Here is a 13,220-nt window from a genome sequence, read left to right as displayed (position 1 = left end):
CTGAGCCTAACAGTCACAAAGCTAATCCTGAGGACTAGACACTGGCAGGAGTCCTAATGAGAGAACCAAGGACTGAAGTCAGATGCACTGGCCACTAGTGACTCCAATAGGACAGCACATCTCACTGTCCCAGGGATAAATGTCATGAAGACACTGGAAGAGGAATGTGTATTCAAGGTGCAACTCCACAGCCAGAAAAGAACCCTATATTCTTGATGGTGAATCGGGATTGAGGACAGCTCTTATACTGGATTTCTGTACTTCCAAACCATATTACTATCACTGTGTCACACTCTGGGTGCAACCCACACCAGTTAGAGGTTGTCATCACTTGCCCTGTAACCCTGAGTGCCTTAAAATTGCTCTGGTGCTGTAGCTGGATGCTCCCAGCCAGCATACAAGATGAGTATGTGTAATAAGTTGCCCCAGATCAGTTCTGACTCCAGCACCTGCTTGTTACAACACAGTCACATTCTGGACTCCACCTGCTTACGGTCATCTTGCCAGGTATAACCAAACACCTCTCAGTGCCCAATTTTCCCAAAACTGTGCACTCTGCAATGTCCAGCCCCTTTCCTGGACCATTCAGAGGAATAAGATTTGTTTGCTCCTTTAAAGAGACAAAGTGCACAGTTTATCACTATAACTGGAGTTAACTATCACTTCAATTCTAACACAGCACTGGGTTGGTTTCAATTAAAAGTAAAACAAGTTTATTATCAAAAGGAAATAGGATTTTAAGTGAGTTCAAGTATAAAGGACAGAGTTAGAAATAGTTATAAGCAAATAAAAGTGAAAAATGCTTTCTAGAGATCAAGACTTAACAAAACTATAGTCCTGGTTCAAAGTAAGATTCTTACCACATCACCTCCCAGGACATGGCTGACCACCCACTTGGTCAGGATCTGCCACCAAGTCCAAAGCGCTCCGTTCTTTTGTCTTCTTAGATGAAAGATAATCTGAGGTTCTTTGCCTCTCTCTCTTTTATCATACAGTGAACCTTTGAAATGGATTCTCCTGATAGTTACCCCCAATTAAAGTTCATTCACGCCATAAGGAAGGAGTTATGGAGTCTTGTGGGGAAGGAAGTTCCATGCTGGCTTCTTTCCCAGCTGGTTTGTTAAAATATAAATTGATCTGTTCCTGCAATCTCCCCACTGACATGGTGTTGAGTGGTTATCTCCTCCCCTTGTTAGCTTGATGGTTCTGTTTACCTTTTATGTAAATGAATTCCCACTGTCTTTTAATGTACCTTGGAAGTACCTTTGACTCGGTTGGGGTAACTTCAGCCATGCCTTGCAAACACACTTCAAGATCATAATTCCCAGTATGTTTGCAATTTTGAATTTGTCCTCCGTATATACATTACAGAATAATATTAATGATCAGTATGTTATTAGCTTTCTATTGATAAGTTACATGACACCTTTTATATACAGGTTATGATATTAGTGAGTGGAGGAATACTGAACGGGTCAGGCCAGATGAAACTCTCTACCAGATACCTCTCAGTTCCTTGCCCTCCTGCACTGGGATTCTGTTATAATCATACACGGATCCACAGAATCTGTGCGATGCTCCAGCTTTTAAACAGTCTCTTGGAGGAATCTTTTCAGTGTGCCAGACCACCAAAGGGTCGGTCTCTTCCTTCAGAGTAGGCCATCTGGCCTCACTGCCTCCAAGACTGAACCTCTTGGCTCCAGAGTTTCTGCTTCATACTGTGAGCTCTGCTCAATGAGTCCAACTGAAATAGACTGCTGGTTAGAGACTTGTACATTCTTTAGGGAATGACGCATCCCAGCAAGTATTTGCAGTGACACCAAACAGCATTTTCAAAAAAGAGCAGGATTTGTGAGTCAATTGGAATACAGAATTGGAAGCTGTCATAAATATAAAGGGAAGGGTAACCACCTTTCTGTATACAGTGCTATAAAATCCTTCCTGGCCAGAGGCAAAGTCCTTTTACTTGTAAAGGGTTAAGAAGCTCAGGTAACCTGGCTGGCACCTGACCCAAAATGACCAATGAGGGGACAAGATACTTTCAAAGCTGGAGGGGGGGAAAAAGGCCTTTGTCCGTCTGTGTGATACCTTTGCCGGGAACAGATCAAGGATGCAAGCCCTCTAACTCCTGTAAAGTTAGTAAGTAATCTAGCTAGAAAATGCGTTAGGTTTTCTTTATTTTCACTTGTGAAATTCGCTGAAGGAAATGTGTGTGCCTGTTTTTTGTATCTTTTTGTAACTTAAGGTTTTGCCTACAGGGATTCTCTATGTTTTGAATCTGACTACCCTGTAAAATATTTACCATCCTGATTTTACAGAGGTGATTCTTTTATCTTTTCTTTAAATAAACTTCTTATTTTAAGAACCTGATTGCTTTTTCATTGTTCTTAAGATCCAAGGGTTTGGGTCTGTGTTCACCTGTACCAATTGGTGAGGATATCATTATCAAGCCTTCCCCAGAAAAGGGGGTGTAGGGCTTGGGGGAATATTTTGGGGGAATAGGACTCCAAGTGGTACTTTCCCTGGTTCTTTGTCTAAATCACTTGATGGTGGCAGCGTTTAATTAATCCAAGAGTAAAGACTTTGTGCCTTGGGGAAGTTTTAACATAAGCTGGTAGAAATAAGCTTAGGGGGTCTTTCATGCAGGTTCCCACATCTGTACCCTAGAGGTCAGAGTGAGGAAGGAACCCTGACAGAAATCCTTGAGTTAGCACAGAGAAACAAATGTTAAAACATAGTCCATGTTGGTCTAGCTAGAGCAATCCACCATCCAAGTTGTAATGGACTCCCTCTTAGGCTCTGTCTCTCTGACTTCTTTTTCAGTCCCAGATGAGAGCAGCCAGCTTCTTCCAGAAGCCCACTCTTTATGCCCTCCCAGTCCTCTGTCTCCAGGCAGGGCAATGCTGAGTTTGCAGCCCCATCTACCTAGTATTGAGTGTCAATTGTTCAGTCATTGGGGCTTTCATTGTCCCTTTGGAACCCATTTTGATCTGCATCAGTTTCAACCAGTTCCTTAATTATACTATTTACTGCAGACCAGATAGCAAGGTGACACCCACACCATGTCCTGTGTCCGGCCACCTCCCCCCCGACCCCCCCCACACACAAGAGAAGACTTATCCTTTTTTCTTCCACTGGGAAGCAATGCAAAGTACAGAGGGAAAGTGAGGCACACATAGGATTCATAAAAATATTACAGAAAATTCACACTTTGCCACAATTACACCACAAGGTAATAAAAGATAATGATTAAAGCCCTACACACTCAAAGTAGTCTTGTATCTCCAAACTGTGGAAGAGACAGTACCTGCTGTACACTGGAGCTAGTTGTTACACTGCCAAGTTGCTTGCGTAACTCCTCAAGTTCTTGCATGGATATCTTGGAAGTGGTTGACGGAATGGTAAAACTGGTACTACCACTTGTTGTGGCATTCACTGCAAGTTCTGCCCTTTCCTTAGCATTCTGCTGTAAATACTGGAGGGTCTACAAATACACAACAACAAAAAGAACTTATTCATGAATGCAGCAGAACAAGATTTAGACAAGATGCTCTAGAAATATCAAAAAATGATAGATCAGAGAGACCTTCACCCACATGGACACAGTCATTGCACATCTCACCCCTCTTTCAACTCCTCCTTGATTCAAGTATTTTATAAGCTGTCTTTGTGCAAGATAAGGGATGTAAAATGTTTACCGGTTAACTGGTAAGCATTAGTCTTACCGGTTAACCCACCTTAACTGTTAACCCCCGCCCCCCGCCAGCCCCAGCTGGTTAACCATTTAAATGAAATATATTAATCATTTAAACGGTTAACTTTTTAAACGGTATTTAGATCCCTATGCAAAATCCTCTTTTTAGTGTTGCCATGGCAAGCAAAAACATACATTTGCGTGACATTAAGGTCACTAAGTTAAACATTCAAAAACAGTTTCCTGTCTGTTAGATGTATGCCATAAAACAAGCAGTAATATATTAAGATATATATTTTAAAAGAAACTGGACTATAACGAACTCTATGTACCTTGTAATTGAATTAAATTTAGTGAGAATTTTTTTCATTTCTTGACTTCTGGGCATTTAACGTGCAATGTGAATGCTACATTAACATAACTTTTTCTACCCCTCACCCCCTTTTTTAAAGAGGAAATTGTTGGGATATTTAAGGGTTAAGTAAAGACCTGGGAAACTGCTGGTATGCTGACATGGTATTAGGGGGTAGAAGCACGGGCAACATTTCTGCACTTGATAGATAAAGTGCTATCCCTCTCCTTTCCCTTCTGCTTGTTAAGGATTGATAAGCATTGCAGCGACATAAGGAATGTGGGGCTCTAAAGGATATGCTTTGTGTAAAGCAGTGTTATCTCCCCCCTTCCTTTCCCAGCTACATAAACGAGCTCGGGGTCATGGCCCCTTCCTCCCTTCCCTGTGAGCTGCTGATCAAGAGAATTTGTGCCTGCAATTACTGCAAAGAAATAGATCTTCAAGGTAAAATTGTCTGTAGAATATGCTTAATGCTGTAAACAGTAAACAGGGGCGGGGATAATTATATTCCGTATATAGCTATTAATATTCATTGTATGGGCGTTCATATTACTCAATAAGGGTTTTGGGAGTGTTCTAGTAAATGTAGGTATTTACATACTAACTTAGATAAAAAGAGTTTGCTGTAACTAATTCAGTGCTTACTCAACAACTGGGTCAAGGGGAACAAGTACCGCAACAAAGAAGCCCGTCTACTCAATCCGCCTCTGGGTCCTCCTGCTCATACTCTAACAGAAATCACAAAGGAAAAAGGGAGGAAAAAAGCTCCAAAGGGGTGCACTTTACAAGCTCTGTAGATGTGGCACTTACAAGGACACAGCAATTTAAAAATCACAATTTTCTTTGCATTCTTTCACCTTCTATTGTTTCAAATAACCTCCCAGACAACTGTAACAGAGAACAGAGGGAAAAAAGTCTTTTTCTGTATGTTTACTCTGTGCATTTGACAACCCTTCCTGTATTCATCTTTACTCTTTCCCTGATGTAGCCAGTTAGAAACAATAGATGAAACTGTGGATTTCTCACAAAGGAATAGAGAGATTAATTTTTTTAAACAACAACAACAACAAAGAAAACAGAAGATAAGATTCTGAAACCAAGAAATTGTCAGGGGTATTAGCGGCAGGGAGAGTACCTGTAACTCCTTTCAATTCATTTAAAAAAAAAAAAAAACAGATGATTTCAGCTACACTGTGTTCGTTTACTTGTTCACATTGCAAATACCAAGAGTGCAGGACTTGTAATATGCAGTGAGACGTCCTTGAAGAGTGGGTTTGAAAAAAACAAAATTAAGATTTATAGCACAAAACTTTCAACAAAGAGAGACGTCAGTGTTTAAATTTTTTTATGTTTTAGTTTTTTTTCATAGAAAACAAACACTTTAGGGCATGAGGTTATCTCCCCAGGAAACTAACTACTGAAGTTTTGAAGGTCAGAATTCTCAAAAGTGACCTCTGATTTTGGGTGCCCAACTTTGAAGCACTTGGGACTGAATCAACAGGACCTGCAGATGCAGCCATGGGTGCTTAAAGCTTCTGTAAATCAGGGCCAACATGTATCAAGCTGGCCATCTAAAAATGGAGACATCCAATATAAGAAGCCACTTTTGAAAAATTTCAGCCATTAAGTTTACTTTGTTGAAGATTTCCAGATAAGTTTTAAGAAGAAAAAATTTCTGCATTCAAAATCTATCTGCAAATCAAGTTTTGTACACTGAGTACCTTCTCCACAGATATTAGTTCAGACTCTAACTAAGGCCCCCAAATCCTGCAATATAATCTGTATGCTTACATCCACATGGAATGGAAATGAAATCAATGGGACTCTGCATGGGCACAAGAGTTATCCTGTGCAGAATAGATTGCAGGATCAGGGCCTTAGCAGTGCAGTGATGAGCATAAGAGAAGACCTGTTCTGGTGAAATGTCCAATTTTTAAATGCTTAGAACTGTTATTTTTCTAATTTTATACATATTATGCACAAAGACATCTTAACATCTTCTCAGAGTGTAAAATGTATGGTTTTACCCTTATATAATTCAAAATAGCTTGAATGGATTTTTCTCAAAATCAAAATTAAAATTCATGTCTAGACCCAAAAGAAACTTGCTGGGAAACAGGGGGTTAAAATGAATGCCCTCACATACCCTATTGTAATCTTAACTAGTTGGTTCAGATATGTTTATCTGAACAGCTTCTTAATAGGGTTTACTATAATCAGAAATCATTGCTGCTACTTCCAAATATTATGTATCAGACTGACAGAAACGCAGAAACAAATATGCTACCTCTTTGTCTTCTGTGAGCTTCGACAGCAGATACACCAAAGGATCTAGATTTCTTGTATTTTTAGATTTCAGCTCATCATACTTCTTTAAAAAATCTTCTGGAGTTCGAGAAAATTCTGCTATTTTAACCTGTAAAACATCATATAATAATACAAGTTAAGTACTTAAACATAAAGTTTAGCATATTAGGAGAAAGTTTCAAATGCACTATTTAGAAGAACAAAGAAAATGTCAAATCTTGGTTTTGGTGTTTGTAAAATGGGGCTACCTTTGCATACCTAACTTTACAAAGAGCCACAGAGGTGCTGTGCAAAAACCAGTATGTGATCATATACCATATACACTTGTTCATAAGCCGAATATTTTTGGTAAAAAAGCGACACATCAAAGAGCGGGGGTTGACTTATAAATGGGTCTACACCAAAAATTTATGATTTTAAACTCTATGGAATCATTGAATTGAATATCTAATACATTGTCGTTTTGTTTACCTGGAGCGTCTGCAGGCATGGAGCCCCTCAACTCCCTGGGGCTGCGGTTCACCATTCCCAGCCAATGGGAGCTGCGCGAAGTGGCTGGGAAAGGTGAAGCACGGCCACAGGGAGCTGAGGGGCTCCATGCCTGCAGATGCTCCAGGTAAACAAAATGTCCCAACCCGCCAGCGGCTTACACTGACAGGCTGGGCGCCAAAGTTTGCCAACCCATTTATTGATCTCAATACTGCAGCCTTTTAAAGTTGCAAAGGCTTTGTTTAGTGGACTAGATTGGCTTGAAAGGAATACTAAAAGAGCAGTGCTGCAGATCTGCATGACATTTGACCGATGCATTTCACAAAATGCTATGCCTTACAAGCCAATCAGAAAAATACAATGAACAATAGTACTATAGCACTGGTGTCAGTCTGCTACTGTATAATTTGATCTCTTCATGCACTTCTACCAATGGACCCCATAAGTCTCTAGCCAATATGAAAATATAACATGCAGAATCGATGGAATCTCTAATAAAATTGAAATAGCCTGTTATCCCCACAGACATGCCAATCTACAGGGCTGCTTTGAAATAAGCAAAGAAAAATAATAATTTGACAGTGATAAAGCAGGTGGCATTCCTATATAAAGTCCTACAAAATCTATAACTACAATAATAATCATCTATTTTCATACTAGTATTTAAAATGAACAACGGTGAAATCAAAAGAAAAAGGTCTGCTTATCATACAGCACTCAAACTTAAAGTTGTTGAATATGCAGAAGCAAACAATAATTGTGCCGCTGCTCGTAAATTCTGTATCAATGAGAAGTAAGAGAATGGCGAAAAAATAAAACAACACTAAAAGACATGCCAAGAAGCAAGAAAAAATGTCCAACGAGGTGCGCTTCATTTCCTGAGCTAGAGAAAGATCTCAGTAATTGGGTTGTTGAATGTCGACAAAATGGGTACATTGTCACTGGAACTGGAATTCGTCTGCGTGCTCTGCAAATGTCGAAAGATGACAAACACAAGGCAGTAAAGCCATCAATGTTTGTTGCATCAGCGGGCTGGTGTACTCGCTTCATGAACCATCATAGCCTCTGTCTTCGTCAGCGAACAAAGAAAGGGCAAAAGCTGCTGAGAGATCTGGAAGTAAAAATCAAATCTTTCCAAAGGCTTATTATAAAATATCGAAAGGAATATGCATTTGAACTGTCACAAATAGGAAATATGGACGAAACACCGGTGACATTCTATCTCCCGAGCAACAGAACGTTGTTGGTGAAAAAACAGTTTTAATTAAAAGCACTGGCCATGAAAAAAAATTCATTTTACAGTGGTTTTATCGTGTTTGGCAAATGCATCAAAGCTCCCTCTTGTTGTTATTTTTAAAAGAAAAATCTTGCCTAAAAACATGAAATTTCCCGCTGGTGTCCTCATACGAGCACACAAAAAGGGATGGATGGCTGACAGTGGGACTACTGAATGGCTGGAAAAAGCGTGGAATAAGAGATCAGGTGCACTTTTCAAGAAACCTGATATGCTTGTTTGGAACATGTTCAGGGCATACAAGAAGGATGAGGTGAAAAATGTGGCCAAAAATATGAAAACTACTTTGGCTGTAATACCTGGAGGCTTAAATTCAGTTCTACAACTGCTTGATGTCTGCCTGAACAGACCCTTTAAAGACAGACTATGCAAAATGTGATGTGCTCAGGCATGGCAAAGTTGACAAAAGGCAGGAATCTTATGAAGCCCGAAATCAATCTGGTCGCCCAGTGGATCTAGAACGCGTGAGTGTCCATTCCCTCAGAAATGATAGAAAAATCATTTAGGAAATACTGTATCAGCAATGCACTCGACGGGTCAGAAGATGATGCCATATTTGATAATGACACAACAGAGGCTGATGATGAGAAGGAATCTGAGTCTGAAGACGACACTGCCGACATGTACAATGACAATGCAGGTGCAGCTGTGACTGAAGCAGAGTTTAATGAACTGTTTGGTGAATCAGAGACTGATTCAGACTTTGAAGGATTTTAAAACTTTTTAAAGTCTCATATTGTTCTAAGTTAATTGTTTTAAATATCCATTTACTGATTTTAAATATGGACTGTAATTTTGAAGGTGAATACATATTTGTTCAGATATTATTATAACAACAAAAGGTTTTTCGTTATATTACATTAAAATAATTCTAGCAAAACTTTTGAGTGTTTCTTGTGACTCCAGCTTTTAAAATATAGCAGGGGTTGGCAAACTTTGGCTCCCGGCCCGTCAGGGTAAGCCGCTGGCGGGTTGGGACGTTTTGTTTACCTGGAGCGTTCACGAGCACGGAGCCCCTCAGCTCCCAGTGGCCGCGGTTTGCCGTTCCCAGCCAATGGAGCTCTGGGAACAGCAAACTGTGGCCACTCGGAGCTGAGGGGCTCCGTGCTCGTGAACGCTCCAGGTAAACAAAACGTCCCGACCCGCCAGCGGCTTACCCTGACGGGCCAGGAGCCAAAGTTTGCCAACCCCTGAAATATAGGGTCGGCTTATGAAAGGGTCATACAGTTTTTACTATTTTTACCTATCCATTTTGGGGGGTCAGCTTATAAATGAAGGGGCTAATGAATGAGTATATACGGCAACTAAAGACTGTATCAAAATGCATATGCACAAGTGCAAGGAGTAAGCTTACATGTGTATGACAAAATATACCCGTGTCCAAACTCTACACACTACTGTAATAATGTTTGTATAAGATATGCCTTGTGAAGTATCATTTAAAAACTCATAATTTGCTGATCAATAATGTCATGGCAAAATGCACATAGCAACATTATATGTAAAGTTATAAACATAAACTGAAATCATGACTGAAGTATTTTTCCCAGATAAGTCTGGGGAGTGGCTAAGCCACTTTCTTGGAGATAAAGGGCAAGCTGATGCTTCAGCCAGGTGTCAACAAGGCTGATGGACCATTACCTCCTGAGTGGCCATTCCTTGGCAAGGAAGAGAGCAGGGACAAAAATCTACATTTTAGCAAAGACACAGCATGGACTTTCCTTTCCTCACTAGACTGCCTGTCATCTTGCTCCCAGCTGGAAATACTCCTCAAAGGGGAGACAGGACTATAAAAAGAAAGGGCACGCACCCAAGACACCCTCCTCTCTCTTCCCTGTCTCTCTCTGGCATTGCACCTAAGATGACAAAGGAAAACGGCAGTTGAACTCGGGGAGGGTGCGGGGGGTGGAGGGTCTTGACCTAAGAGTTTGATCAGTAATCTGCTGGACCATGTGCTAAGAAACTTTGCTTGAGCATCAGGTTATGTCTACACTATGGACCTTACAGCGGCACAGCTGTACTGCTGCAGCTATGCCACTGTAAGGTCTCCCATTTAATCGCTCTATGCTGGCAGGAAAGAGCACTCCTGCCAGCATAATTAAACCACCCCCAACAAGTGGCAGCAGCTATGTCGGCCGGACAGTGTCTCCTGCCAACATAGAGCTGTCCACATTGGCACTTCTGTCAGTGAGACTTGTGTCGGTCAGGGGTGTGTTTTCTTCACATCCCTTCACAACAAAAGTTTTGCGAACAAAAGTGCTAGTGTAGACAAAGCTTAATATAGTTTCTTCAAACAGACACTACTAACTGGCATGATTATATTATGTTATTTTGACAAAAAATATGCAGAATTTTAAATTATTATGTGCAGAAATTTTTTTTTTTTTGGCAATGAATTCTCCCAGGAGTAACTCTTCATACAGTTCTTTTAACTATATGGAATTGTATGGAATTTCCAGGATCTAAAAATAAAGAGTGAAAATAAAGATATACCGTCATCTGCAACTATCTGCTAGAAAGAAATAGAATACTGGGGTCTCTTACTGACTCTGGGTGAGGAGTATGGTCCAGTTGTTAAAGTAACAGGCTAAGTAAGGGTTCTACTTGTTTATTTAATGTTGTTTATATTTACAAAATTCTCATTCATCTGTGGGTCTCAAAATTCTTTGCAAAGATAGGTATACAGAATATCCCTATTATAAGACACCATGGCCAAGATCTGGCATATTCTTTCTGAAAGACAGTGTGGCTAAATGAATGAGTTACAGATCTAGGTTCTGATCCAGGTTCCTTCAGAGAGGGCCTTGTACAAACTCTAAACTCCAGATTCCCTCCCCATTTTACAGACAGGGTATGATACCTATACTCTAGGCCAGGGGTGGGCAAACTACGGCCCAGGGGCTGTACCCAGCCCTTCAGACATTTTAATCTGGCCCTCAAGCTCCCACCAGGGAACGGGGTCCGGGGCTTGCCCCTCTCCATCGCTCCAGCCGGGGAGTGGGGCTCAGGGCTTGCCCCACTCTGTGCATGCCATAGCTCCGTGCAGCTCCCAGAAGCAGCGGTGTGTCCCCGCTACAGCTCCTATGCATAGGGGCAGTCAGGGGGCTCCGCATGCTACCCCCGCAACTCCCATTGGCCAGGAACCGTGGCCAATAGGAGCTGCAGGGGCGACGCCTGCAGATGGGGCAGCGTGCAGAGCTGCCTGGCCACGTTGCTGCTTAGGAGCTGGAGGCGGGACATGCCGCTGCTTCCGGGAGCTGCGTGAGGTAAGCGCCACCAGGAGCCAGCACCCCATACCCTCTGCTGTGCCCCGACCCCCTGCCCCAGCCCAGACCCCCTCTCGCCCTCTGAACCCCTCAGTCCCAGCCCTGAGTACCCTCCTGCACCTCCAACCCCTCATCCCCAGCCCCACCCCAGAGCCCACACCCCCAGCCAGAGCCCTCAACGCCCCCCCCCCCGCATCCCAACACCCTGCCCCAGCCTGGAGCCCCCTCCTGCACCCTGAACTCCTCATTTCTAACCTCACTCCACAGCACACACCCCCAGCCGGAGCCCGCACCCCAACCCCCAATCTCATGAGCATTCATGGCCCACCATATAATTTCCATACCCAGATGTGACCCTCAGGCCAAAATGTTTGTCCACCCCTGCTCTAGGCAGTAGGAAAGCATGAGGTCATGCTCAACAACAGGGATGTGAATTGCACAGAACTATTAATGATCATAAGTGGAAGAAGTGAGGCAAGAACTCATTGTCTCCTGGCCTTCCTCTAGGCCAAATGGTACTCTCTTGGGTGCGGGGGGGGGGAAGAGTAAAGAGGGGGAAAGCAGCAACAGCAGAAACTCTATACTCGTACTCAAGATTCTCCTGTTTATGGATCCAAGGATAGCATTAGCCCTTTGGGCCACAGCACTGTACTGAGAGCTGATGTTCAGCTAGTTATCCACCACCAACCCCAAGTCCTTCTCAAGAGTCACTGCTTCCCAGGATAGAGTCCCCCATCATATCAGCCAGGGTGGATAAAATTCAATGAATTTTTTTTTAAAAATCTGATTTATTTTATTTAAATCGAATTTTTTTGATAAAATGTTTTTTGAGGAAAAAACCTATCTAAAGATCCATGATGAGATATTTTTGAGCTATAATGTAACAGGGATTATAAATTCTATAGTATGAGACAATATATTCATGTAATGTTTAAGAAAAATTTTGTAAATGAATTCCAACAGTTCATGAATTAGAGACCCAATTTTACGGGGCTCCAGGGGCTTCTGTATAGTTTATTTAGGCTAATCTTTCTATCTACCCAATGGGACTCATGGCTCAGTCTAGAAGATACCATCAGAGATGCTTAGTTTTGCAGTTCTCAGACTGTGGATTTGTCTCTCCACAGATAACATGCTTGTTAACAGCAAAAATGTTTTTAAACAAATAAATAAATAATATAAAGAGGTGAGAAATAACAGACTTCAACCTTATTGTCCCTCTACAATTTGTGTACACAGAGTCAATCCCTTACCTCTCTCTAAAAGTGCAAAGTTTCAAAAAGTTCAATGAATAGAAAATTGTTGGGGGCAAAATAGATCTGGACAAGGAGAAGAAGTCTGGAGATAAATGTGAGAAGGGAGGAATAGGCAATAGAAACAAAAGGGAAACTGTTTGAGCAGCATATTCCAGAAGCCTTGAGGTCTTTCTGAGTGTAGCCTTCATTGATTTGAGATCTACCATACTATTCTCTCACTAGAAAGAAAAATCTATAATGGCAGCAGGCTGTAAAAGAGAGACCCAGTTTGACAATATTTAAATGTAGTTCCTCTACCCGTGGGAAAGACAGGCATGCGTGCAAAATGCAAACAGTGCAACAAAGAAATGCAAGGCCTGGTTGCCTGAATAAAACAACATCATGAGAAGTGTTCCATCTCATGAGGAAGCTGCGCTGAAGATGATGAAAGGAACATGTCTGAACATGCAGGATCTTCAGGTTGGTAAACTTTTTTTATTTCATACTTCTTTCTTAAGGACTGCCTGTCTTCCTTCTGGACTATTCTTGAATTCTCATGTTTGAGCAAAAAATATAGTTATTA

General features: G+C 41.6%; 1 protein-coding gene across 3 annotated transcripts in view; it reads right to left on the bottom strand.

Moving 5' to 3' along the window:
• TUBGCP2 (tubulin gamma complex component 2) overlaps positions 1-13,220 on the bottom strand; it is a 79,663-nt gene that overhangs the window by 59,770 nt on the left and 6,673 nt on the right. For all 3 annotated transcript variants that reach the window (XM_074958605.1, XM_074958607.1, XM_074958608.1), the window contains 2 exons: positions 6,334-6,462; positions 3,308-3,484 (listed from right to left, as the gene is read on the bottom strand). In XM_074958605.1, the coding sequence (XP_074814706.1) occupies positions 3,308-3,484; positions 6,334-6,462 (306 nt within the window). The remainder of the gene's footprint in view (positions 1-3,307; positions 3,485-6,333; positions 6,463-13,220) is intronic.

The sequence above is a fragment of the Natator depressus genome, chromosome 7, assembly GCF_965152275.1.
Source record: "Natator depressus isolate rNatDep1 chromosome 7, rNatDep2.hap1, whole genome shotgun sequence".
Taxonomy (NCBI): domain Eukaryota; kingdom Metazoa; phylum Chordata; order Testudines; family Cheloniidae; genus Natator; species Natator depressus.
The sequence above is the reverse complement of the archived record's forward strand: the minus strand, read 5'-3'. Positions and strand labels throughout refer to the sequence as shown.